Here is an 11,428-nt window from a genome sequence, read left to right as displayed (position 1 = left end):
GGTGGAACTGTACACCATGAGTTCAAAATTTAGCAATTTAAATTACGTATTTTTCAAAACTTGTAGCACCGCGCAATGTGCACATAATGCCTCAGTCGGTCACGATAGCGAACGTTAATGCGCACATTGTGTCCGTATGCGAGTCGCGGTGCAGGTATTGTACCCTTATATTTAATTTTGTGCACAGGGTGTCAATTAACTATACCGACTTTTTTATTGCGCTCCTGAATGTGGACCTACTTTTTTTTCTTTTTTTCTTTACAATATGTAGGTCAAACCAAAACAACCAAAATTCTCTTATTTTCCGAGATTAGATGCGATCATGGTTTTATCACTTTTAGAAGTCAATGTAGCGAACAAGTTCAGAACGCCTACACATAAAAGTGCGATCTTTGAACAACAGAAGAGGCTCAAGACCACGAAAAAGTTTGAACAATTGTGTAGTAACCCTTTTAATCCACATCACTCATAAAACAGTACGAAATTAGAGATTAACAGTTCAAAAAATTATTCGACAGAATTCGTGTCAGTTCTATATTTCATATTCTTTTTATATTTCAGCAATGGTGAGGACTTGTATACTCGCAATTTTCAGTCTACTTGTAATTGGCACCAACTCTCAGCCAGGAGGAGGTGGTATGCCAGGTGGTGGTGGCATGATGTATGGAAAGGTATGCAACTGTAAATATTAAGAATCATTTTGAAAACTTGCAGGTAAACGCCACTGTGACAATTTCTCTGCCAGTAAGTGCAAACTATCGCAGACTAGTTGTGAGTTTGAAAGGTGTTGATGAGGAGCATATCTACAGAGTTTGCAACGGAAAAAACAAGAAAACTTGTGGTTATTGGGAGAATATTAAGGGGAGTTAGTGTTGAATTAAAAAAAAAAAAAAAGATTTCGAACACTCGAAGAAGTTATTCAAAAAACTAAAAGGCTACTTTGTTGTGCGAATTTTAAAGATTTTTAGAACAAGAAAAAGGTCCCATCTGGAGTCACGACTTATAACAAAAATAAGAAGGCACTGATTATCAAGAAAATGAGATTAGAAGACTTTGGAGACTATATGACTGGAAACAAGAAGACTAAACTTTTCGTGATGAACCAAACATGGTGATTACCCAATTGTACTGATTTTTGCAAATAAAATGTTAATCGCACCTATTTTTATTTGTTGAATTGAATTTAGTAACTTGCCGAATTTGAAGAATCTAAAATTTTCACCAATCAATAGGAACATGGATAATTTTGAGATTTTTGAGCCAACAATGAGTTTTAAAGTTCCACTTTGCGACGCTAAAGATAATAACGGGTTTCACCGTGTCATTAATCTAATGATGTCAAAGATACCGAGAAATAAACAAAAATAAAATACGCAATATGGTTTTGAAATTTTGAACACTAATAACGAAATGTTAGCTTCGTCTATTTTCAGAAAGTCTGATTCACCGAAATATTTTAAAATCGCAAAAAAACTAGAGGAAACCAATTTACCTATTTGTGTAACATTCACCTATTTATCAGCTTCCCAGAGCACATCAGCAGCTTTCTGTCGTACTTCAAACCTTATCATATTTTCCACTTGGATTCTGTAGCGTTTTCATAAATTGAGACGCGCGGAGAGTGATGGAAAGAGACAGAGAACTGACAAACTTTTTTTTAGACAACCCTACATATGTGAAAATCCGTTTCAATCTTCATAATCCGCAAAAACTCAAACGTTCAAAACTTGTATGTTTTACATTCCCGCGCGTTTCGTGTTTTAGTTTTCATTTTAACTATGAGGCTTTGCTCTGTTGCGCTACTTCTGTTCACAGTTGCCTACGTAAAATCTGCAATTGATATTAATGTCCCATCCACTCTTTACATAAAGGTAATTTTAATTTAACTGTTTGAATTCTTACTAAAAGCTTTGTACATATTTCAGGAAGGTGATACAGGAACTATCGGCTTACCTGTGTCAGCAAATTATAGACGAGAAGTGCACAATCCTAAAGGAACAATGGATGAGCAGTTATACAGAGTTTGTAATGGGAAAAATAAGACAACTTGCGGATTTTGGGAGGATGTTAAAGTATGTTATTCACCTCAAATGTCTTCAATCCGAAACTTTTCAAAACTTACAGACAAAGAAAAAAGTCAAATCCGGAGTCACCACATACAATAAAAATAAGAAAGCTTTGGTTATCAAGAAAATGTTGGTCTCTGATTTCGGAAACTACATGACTGGTAATAAGAAGAAGTCCAGATACGTACAACAGCTAGTTTCACTTGGAAAATAATAAGAACGTTTAATGAAGTTTGTTACACAATTTCAGATGTTTAACAATTAAAACACGTAATTTTTCCATAAACACTATATTTTTACTGTTTTATGAAGCAAAATAAATTCAAATTTTGTGAAAATTGGACTGAAACTTATTATTCACTATCATAAAGTCCTATAAAAAACAAATCTATACTCACTATCAGCCTTTTGTTTCTTTTTTCAAATTTTAACCAGTATTTCCTGAAAGTTTGAATTAGAAATAATTGATCAATTAGTAGCTTTATTAAATTGATCAAAATAAATATTAGCTTCTTGAGCATGATCTTTGTATATCATTCGTTCTCCAAATGTTGATTTTGGAGCTTGTTGAATCGCATTTTTCGATCGACAGAAACAGGTGTGAATCTGAAAATATAGTGAAAAGGTGCATTGTTTTTTTTTCGAAAGATCAAATGTCGGCTTACCAATCTCCGTGACTCCTTCTGCCATTCAGGTAATACAACGTGCACAATAATAGGTATAGTAATTCCGTATACTAATGCCAAAAAGTTGAATGCAACATATGAAGCATAGGTTATCAGAATGTCAACCTCGAAGCTATCCATCAGAAGAATTGATGAACATCCAACGTTGAAGAGAAGAATTGAGCCTTGCACTTTTTTTAGAACCTGGAATACGAATAGTTAAAAGTTGATATTTTTATCAAATTTGGTTAATCGTCGGAGAATTCTACATAGATTTTTCTCTGAAGAGGAGTGAGTTTTCTCATTTTATTTACAGGTTTCTCTTGTTCTAAATTTCTATGAGATGGGAGGTCCGGAGGTAAAAAAAAGAACATGTGTTTTGTTTATTGTTTAATAGAAGTTGATTGTGAAATTTCATTATTTTCTTCGAACCCACTCACCTTACACATTTTAATATTTTCAGCAAGTTGAAACCGCTCGCTCAAGCCATATGTTGTCATTCTGGGCTTTTGGGAGAATAGCCTGAAATTTCGAGTTTCCACATAATTCCATTTTTTCAAATATCTTACTTGTATCGTTTTGTATTGTACAGAAAACAAATCTGAACTCCGACGTATCCAATAATATTTACAACAAAAAAAGAAATGACATGAAATACCACGGGTAGCCAGCCTGAAGAAGTTGATGTGGTTACGATTTAATAATGTTTCAGACTAGATTTATTTTTATGTAGTGTTTAGTTGAGTGTTGAGTAGATTTAGAGTAAACGCTCCAACCAGTTCCACGTGCCAGGAAGCTAATAAATGGGTTGGTCATTATCCAGTCAATTTTTCAAAGACAATTTCAATCAGTTTCCTACTGTTCTCAAGGATTCTCAAGTTCTTCACTTGATGTAGACATTTTCTTCAATCGAAAAAAAAACTCACATTGAATATACGCAAATGCTGATGCAAAAACCAGTGGATGAAAAATTGAAAGAATTATAAGAGAAACCCATATTTTTCGAGATTTCTCATAATTTGCGACTAGAAAAGTGGCGAGACATCTTTCGACCATAAATATTGGAAGAATGTACATTGCAATGAACAAGCAGACAGTTCGAGCAAAGTTAGCCAACGGGATTATGTATTCCAGATTTTCTGAAAATCGCAAAACTTTATATTTGTTTTCATCGGGGTAAGGCAATCTGTGGAGGAGAGCCGCTCAGCTCCCAATATCAAAATTTAAAATTATTTTAGTGTTTTTTTTTATTTCTGTAGTTTCGTATTATTATTTTGTTCACAAACAGCATTCCTAATTGTAATTTTTTTTCAAAACCTACTGTCTGGGTATAGCTGCATATAAATAATCACACATCTTGAGAGCATTGAACCAAAGTACTGACCACCGTAGTTTATAAAAAGAAACGTCAAATTAAAATGCATCGCTCGAATGAATATTAGCAGATAGAACACGTACAGGAATTCGAGCCAGCTGAAATTGTACAACTTCTATTTATTTTAAAACGAGAGAGCTTGATTTAAAAAAAAAACAACTAAATCGTATACATTTTTCTGAGTTCCTACCTAAAACCCACCTAAAAGCTAAAACTGCAATTTCAAATTTTAGTAAACTATCGAACACATTTTCCAGGTTTTCAGCTTGAATGTAACTTGTGTTTACAAATGTGATAAAGCGAACATTGTATGTGCTCTGTGAGCACATATTTCCACCAAATATCTGTAAAAAGAATACAATTATAAAGAGAAAAAATACAAAAAATATAAATATATTCAGATCCAAAAAATATGAAAACTATATCATTGTAGTCAGCTGACTACGTGCAGATGTGAGAAAAAACTCTTATTGTAAATTAAGAAATAATGAAAAAACAAGGGGGAAAACGAGGGAGATCGAAATTATTTGTTGATTCGAGAAAATTATGAAATTATTGATGCATACTAGATAATAACTAGAGTCTAACTAAGATCAAACTAAGATCAGAAGATTATTTCAGATTTTTGAAAATTGAAGCCCAGAATTTAGTGACGAATTGTTACAAAACTATTGAGCTCGTCTACCAATTTGAAAAAAATGAGCTAAAAAATTAATAGCATGTTCCGAAATAAAGACATTTGGAAGATCTATTTCAAAAATCACATGCTTCACAGAAGTTCAAGTTCGGACAGGTGGAAGTTTGGGGAAAAAAGTCAACGACCAAATTTCTTGGGTCACTCTGCTTGTTCTTTCAAAACTTTTATTTTTTGTTTCGACCAGTCGGCGGCTAAAATTAGTGAAAATTGAGGTTGTTTCGTTGTGAAATGTCGGTTACTCACAACGATTTTTGGGATTTTTTTGATATTTGAAATAAATTTTTTTTCGAATTTTGCATTTTTACTATTTTGTGGAGGGTTCATGGGGGAAGTGAGACAATGTTCAGTGTAAGATTAGGCAGAAGGCAAATGTGTAGGCGCAAGGCAGGCGACGGTACAAGAAATTGAAAATCTAACTACATGAAATGAAAAATAAGAAATACGTTTTTTTCTCACAGTTCAATCCTCTTGCAAAATTATGGTCCTCTTGCATAATTATGGTCAGAAATGCAGAGATGTTTTTTCACCTGTTTTCGACGCTTTCTTCAATTACTAACTTTTCTTGAGTTTTTTTTTTGAAAACTGGGTATTCTATATATATAGAAAATAAGTTTTAAAGAAAGTGCATTTAAGATATCTTCTCAATACAGTATTTTTCTTCTCAGAAAAATTTGAAAAACGCGGTTGTTTTCAAAAACACTGTTGTATTATTTTTGTTTAAACGATGAAACAAATTGATAGCCAGTGTGTGAGAGGGAAAAAAACCGCAAAAAGTGTAGACAATTCTGCGACGTCGTGGGAATTGGGTCAATTGAAAAATAATAATAATAATTGTAAAACAAAAATATACGTAGCTGACAGGAACTAAAATAATCTATTTCACGGTATTTAATCATAAGAACTTACGCGAACGGTAAAAAAATATTTTTTAAACTTTCAACCAACATTTTTACATTCAAAATTTGAAGTGCACTCACCAACTCTATATTTAGATCTTAATTCAATCTGAAATAGAGAATAATGTTTTAATGTAAGATAATGAGCTAATTGAAACGGAAGGGTGACTTAAAAGTATTCTTAAAAATCATGATCACCAAACTAAACAATTTTATGCTACTAGCTTATATGGAAATTTTTCCAAGAACAGCAATGAGTTCAAAAATTGTCTTTCAGTATTGTTATAGTACAACTCCGTTTCATGTATGTGCAAGTAAGAGCAAATGTCGAGTTCTATAAAAAACTGCAACACGATGAAAATAATTTCAGAATCAGTGAAGTGTGAACTGACTTGCAACATATGAAACTACATTTCATTCTAATTTATTCAATATAACTTTTATATTCAGAAATCATTGTGAAAGTTCAATTTAAAACTTTGAGCTTTCCAAAAATACTCAATAGATCGTCACAGAACAACACAGAGAAAAGACTCTGGAAACGAAAAAACCTTACATTTTTAGGCACATCGCTTTTGTGTCGGGTGAAACTTTGCAACATCTGAGCTCTATTCTAAAAAATGCATTTTTTTTTAATCATTAATTCAATGAATTAACAATTTTTATAGAAATGTTTGACAAAAATTCCCGGGGCGCTTCTTCATTGCCTCTCCCTCCTTCTACTCTAACAATTTTTTCTATTTTCATTTTATTTGATTATTTCTCGGGAATGTAAAACCCCGCTTTCTCATGAAATGCCTTCTCAATGCACAAACTTTTTAGACGTTTTCATATAAAAGTACAGTGTGTCAAATGTTGTGGAACCGGTTGAGACACGCCCGATCATCAGATTTTCTTTGAATTTCAATGGCATTATTGTGTGTTACATGAGAATATTTCCATTGTGACAAAAGAAATAAAGAAGTACATTTGTTGAAAAGATCACTATCCGTTGGATTGCCCAATGGCGCGTAATATCTGGAGGATATCTACCGAGTTTTCTTTCAGTTTTTGTCTATTTAGCGCAGATATTGCGCCATCGAAGCGACAAGGCGACAATTGAAATTGGATGAGAAGGACGTAGATATGATAAGAATGTGATAAGGGTTGGGATGGACAGGTTGGAGAAGAACGCTTCCTATGAAGTCTAATAAATTATTGAAAACTTTATGATGTCGGACAGAATATGAAAATGATAAAAAGAGTAAATGTGGAAATAGAACAACTTTACAAACCCAGAGCAAGAAAGAAATAGGAAGGTGCTTAGCAGGAGTGTGCAGCAAATTTCAAAAAAGTATATTTGCCAAACTTGCTGATGTGAGCTCGGCAAATTTTTAGGCAAGGCGTCTTGAGGCCATAGTTCGATTGCAAAAAGCTTTTCGCATGTATGTATCCTTGTTCATTTTGAATTTTATTTTTCAAAACAATCCAAAGCCTTTTTACGTTCATCTCTCATCTTCTTTCTCCGAAATTCATAATTATTGCGTCGGAACTTTGTCTCAAAACCTGAAACGTGATAGGACAATTCAAAGTTCAAAAAGATGAACAGAAGGTGTAGCAAGTCCAGGATAAAGCAACGCCCTCGCGTAGAACGGGTTAGAGAACATAAAGGTATATAAGAGTTGGCATAGCATTTGAGATGAATATATTCTTCTGAATAAGAAAATCATTTCATGAATTCTAACCAATTTCTGCAACTCCAATTTGACTTTAAATTCTTATTTTTATACCTCAATTTTCAATTTTCAGATGAAATCCGTTGTGATCTTAGCCTGCCTTGTCTCCACATCATCCGCCTTCCTCTTCGGTCTTCTTGGAGGAGGTGGTGGTGGTGGTGCCTGCTGCGGAGCTCCAGCTCCAGCTCCAGCTCTTGCCCCTGCACCAGCTGCTGGAGGATACGTGACCGCTCCATCTGCCCCAGCCCCACTCTTCCCATCCGCCCCAGCTCCAGCCATTCCAGCCGGAGGTTATGCAGTTGCCCCATCTGGAGGATTTGGCGGAGCCGGAGGATCTTATGCGGCTCCAGCTCTCGGTGGAGGACTCGGAGGATTTGGAGGAGCACCAGCTCCAGCTCCAGCATTCGGTGGACTTGGCGGTGGGTACCAAGCTGCTCCAGCTCTTGGAGGAGGTCTGGGAGGTGGCCTCGGAGGTGGACCCGGTGGAGGTTACCAGGCTGCTCCAGCTCTTCAACTTCCAGGACTTGGAGCTCCAGCACCAGCTTTTGGTGGACTCGGAGGAGGTTATCAAGGAGCTCCAACTCTCGGTGGAGGACAAGCTCAAGGAGGAGCCGGATACCAGCAGGGACCAGCTCAAGGAAGATTTGTTGCTCAACAGGGATCTGCTCAAGGAGTTCAGGGAGGAGCCGGATATCAGCAAGGGCCTGCTCAGGGAGGATTTACTGCACAACAAGGACCAGCTCAAGTTGTCCAAGGAGGAGCTGGATACCAGCAGGGACCAGCTCAGGGAGGTTTTGTTGCTCAACAAGGTCCAGCTCCAGCTGCTCAAGGAGGAGCCGGATACCAACAGGGATCTACTCAAGGAGGCTTCGAAGCAGTCGCCCAACAAGGACAAGTTGCTCAGGGAGCCGGTTACCAATCCGCTGCTCAGGGGCAATCTGCTCCAGTCTCACAAGGATATCAATCTGAGCAAGCTCAAGTCGCACCAGTCGCACCAGCTCAAGTTCAAACTCAAGGATACGAGGCTCCAGCCGCCGCTCAACAACCAGCCCAATTAAGTGCTCCAGCTCCAGCCGGAACTGTTCAGGCTTCTGGATATCAAGCTGCCAACGTTGCTCAACCATCCGGAGGAGCATACTCTCAGGGAAAACAATAGAACTGCTGATTCTGTGTGGTTAATTTATTTTTATTGATAATTTATTTTCTCTTTATATCACTTGTTTTGCTTTACTGATCTGATAATATTTTTTGCAATAAAGTGCGCCGATTAACAGCCGGCGATCACCAAATTGGTGATTTTATATAATTTTTGTTTTCAATTTCAGTTTTTCAATTAAATTAAATTCGTACTGAGAAGGTAAATAATAGATTTTGAACTTTACGCCACTGGCTCTGATCCTCATCGTCGTCGGAATTCTTCTTTTCCATTGCGGATATGCAGCTCATCTTTTGGATAATCACGGTGAAATCCCAATCAAAAAGACAACTACAACCACAACCACAACAGTAATGGATCCAGAATCTCACGAAGACGAGATCAGACTATTTGAGACTGTACATAGAGAGCAAGTTCCAAATGTGAGTTGAAGAATTTATTTGAAGTTATTTCTTATAAATAAGTTATTCAGGAAAGACAAAGATTCTGGCAATTTGACGAGAATCTCTCATGGCAAGCAGCTTCAAATCCGTATCCAATTCAGCAAGTTTTTGTTTCAAATGCCTACATAGTGTTGTAAAAAAGTTAAATAAGTATAGAAAGTAGGAAAAAATTTCAAAAGAACCTTTCAAAAACGATTGTTCGGAAATTTGCGGCAGGGAGCCCTTTGAACTATAAAAAACTCGGTCTGATTTTTTAGGTCATTTTCCATCAAAATAAGTGGCTTTAAAAACTATCTTGAATCTGTGTTTACAGTTTTTAGGATCTTTATTTCATTTGGCATTTCAGACTTTTGACTTAGAAAGTACCGAGAATACGTAAAAAATTGTTTTTCAAAATAGTTTTAAAAAATGCTATTCCAGCTAATCAATTTTTTAATTATTAAATAATTACTCTTTAAAATTTCTAACAAATCACTACCCTTTTTTAGTCAACATTTTCCACATTTTTATTATCAATGAATTTGCCATTTTATGGAAAATGCTCATTGGAATATCCTATGTTATTATCAAAGTGTTGTATAGGATATCAGGGGTGGGAGGCAGACGATTTTTTCCGGCAAATCGGCAAATCAGTAAATTGCCGGAATTTAATTTTTTGGCAAATCGGCAAACCGGCAAATTGCCGGAATTGAAAATTTCCGGCAAACCAGCAAATCGGCAAATTGCCGATTTGCCGAATTTGCCGGAAAAAAGGCAATTTGCCGAAAATTTTCGGCAAATCGTGGTGTTGCACTTATTTTTTAGAAATTACATAATTTCAATTTCAAATGGCAAATTAAATACATCCTATGAATATTCCTACATTTATTTTGACAAGTAAGCAAATTCTGTAAAAATATCTAGAAAAAACGGGTGAAAATGTGTTTCCGTCATGTAGAAAATCCAAAAAAAAATCTGATATCCGGCAAACGGCAAATCGACAATGTGATGAAAATAAAAATTTCCGGCAAATCGGCAAACAGGCGAATTGCCGAAATTGAAAAGTTCCGGCAAATCGGAAACCGGCGATTTGCCGATTTGCCGAGTTTGTCGACAAATCAATTTGCCGAGTTTGTCGACAAAACAATTTGCCGAACGGCAATTGCCGCCCACCCCTGTAGTATATTTTGATAGTATGTCATCGTACAGATTTGAATCATTTCTATAGGATTTATGTTATTCGTATTCATCTCTGTCTAAAAAAGTTACATCCTACATTAGGTATAATTGTGCAATTACAATTACTTCGAAAAGAGTGACAAATAGACCATTAAAATTTGGTACTTGTGAATTTGAAAAACTTAATTCGTAGTTAAAAAGTAAATGTTGAATTTATCGTTTCTTTCTGAGCAGCCAACATCTTAAAACAATAGCTTTGACGCTAACTTGAAGAAGAAAACCAGACAGAAAATTTTAAAAATCTACTTTTTTCCTATTCAAAATGTGATTGCTCCATGAACAATGATCAGGGCCAGAGCAAACCCGGAACACGGTTTTCAGTATTTTGCGAAAATGTTTAACTGTTCTGTCATTCTACAGTCAGTTATTTAGGTACTTTTCGAGCTTTCCAATAAGATTAAAGACTAGTTTCAAATCAATTGGGGAATCATTTTGATCTCAGTAGTTTCCATATACATATGTACATACCTCCTTACACAGGCAAAGCGGAAAGTGCCCAAAACGGTCCGTTCACGGACCGGGAACGGCTCAAATTTAAGAACAGTTCACGGTTCGATTCCCGGTCCGTCAACGGACCGTAATTGAACCGTAAAGAGACTAAAAAATGGGAAAATTTTTTCACCCTCCAGCTGCCCCCTTTTTCTTTCCCAATGCTCCTCCGAGCTCCGGTCTTGCTCCAGACCGTCTTCCGGTGATCCTTCGTTGTAGCAATTCTATTTGCCTCAGCCGGGGTTGAACTTGTCCACTGCCTGTCGATTGATTACTGGCCCATCACCTTACCGTTTGGCCATTCGCGCACGCGAAAAATATCCATAGACTTCGCATAAATAGCGATCAGCTCGCGCTCGCGCATTTTCTTCTGGTTTTCACGTCTTACACCAACTTTTTCGCTTGTATTTTCGGTAGTTTCTGATTCTCCATCTTGCCGTTGGACTTATATGAAAGCGAACGATAACAATTGACAGTTTCGTGTAGTTCAGAACTTATTTCGCATATATCTCAACATCTACCTATACGTGCTCCATCTACTTGTAATACAGAAATGCTACTTACCATATTTCCTCTATTAGTCTTGCATGCAAGACTAATTTTCGATTGGACTGGGTTGCAATACTAATAGAGGAAATAAGGTATATGCGTTCTACTTGAATGATACCTTAATTTCTTAAAATACACACGGAACAGAAATGATATCAG

The 11,428-nt window shown here is 36.2% G+C and overlaps 4 protein-coding genes, 1 non-coding gene and 1 pseudogene across 10 annotated transcripts; 4 read left to right on the top strand and 2 right to left on the bottom strand.

The window, feature by feature from the left end:
- Positions 1-513: 513 nt before the first annotated feature.
- Positions 514-1,162, top strand: K02E11.4 (the record flags this gene model as incomplete). Of its 5 annotated transcripts, none has more annotated exons than NM_001356757.2 (3): positions 514-671; positions 715-771; positions 969-1,162. In NM_001356757.2, 3 exons carry the CDS (start codon positions 564-566, stop codon positions 1,113-1,115), a joined length of 312 nt encoding a protein of 103 aa, NP_001343853.1. The 5 variants fall into 5 exon arrangements, with proteins under 5 accessions (NP_001343853.1, NP_001343854.1, NP_506524.2 ...); NM_001356756.2 differs by having other exon boundaries at positions 557-671; positions 715-744; NM_074123.4 differs by having other exon boundaries at positions 564-671; positions 715-861; positions 969-1,115.
- A 615-nt stretch (positions 1,163-1,777) lies between these two features.
- Positions 1,778-2,308, top strand: K02E11.3 (Secreted salivary protein). The gene is made up of 3 exons (NM_074122.6): positions 1,778-1,871; positions 1,926-2,072; positions 2,125-2,308. Exons 1-3 carry the CDS (start codon positions 1,779-1,781, stop codon positions 2,278-2,280), a joined length of 396 nt encoding a protein of 131 aa, NP_506523.1. The 5' UTR covers position 1,778; the 3' UTR covers positions 2,281-2,308.
- A 226-nt stretch (positions 2,309-2,534) lies between these two features.
- sre-7 (Serpentine Receptor, class E (Epsilon)) lies at positions 2,535-4,435 on the bottom strand (the record flags this gene model as incomplete). The annotated part of the gene is made up of 7 exons (NM_074121.1): positions 2,535-2,672; positions 2,732-2,935; positions 3,172-3,253; positions 3,301-3,403; positions 3,658-3,870; positions 4,053-4,204; positions 4,308-4,435. The coding sequence occupies 7 exons, from the start codon at positions 4,433-4,435 to the stop codon at positions 2,535-2,537; spliced, it is 1,020 nt and encodes a 339-aa protein (NP_506522.1).
- A 3,052-nt stretch (positions 4,436-7,487) lies between these two features.
- On the top strand, positions 7,488-8,570 carry K02E11.10 (Prion-like-(Q/N-rich)-domain-bearing protein; the record flags this gene model as incomplete). Its single annotated transcript, NM_001028853.6, has 1 exon — positions 7,488-8,570. The coding sequence occupies one exon, from the start codon at positions 7,488-7,490 to the stop codon at positions 8,568-8,570; it is 1,083 nt and encodes a 360-aa protein (NP_001024024.1).
- A 227-nt stretch (positions 8,571-8,797) lies between these two features.
- K02E11.8 lies at positions 8,798-9,116 on the top strand (annotated as a pseudogene). The gene is made up of 2 exons: positions 8,798-8,992; positions 9,043-9,116. Coding segments are annotated over exons 1-2 (269 nt in total).
- A 1,747-nt stretch (positions 9,117-10,863) lies between these two features.
- K02E11.15 lies at positions 10,864-11,030 on the bottom strand. The gene has a single exon (NR_160849.1). It is a non-coding gene; the product is annotated as an Unclassified non-coding RNA K02E11.15 (non-coding RNA).
- Positions 11,031-11,428: the final 398 nt, after the last annotated feature.

This window comes from Caenorhabditis elegans, chromosome V, assembly GCF_000002985.6.
Source record: "Caenorhabditis elegans chromosome V".
NCBI classification, from domain to species: Eukaryota; Metazoa; Nematoda; class Chromadorea; order Rhabditida; family Rhabditidae; genus Caenorhabditis; species Caenorhabditis elegans.
This window is presented reverse-complemented; position numbering and strand designations above follow the sequence as displayed.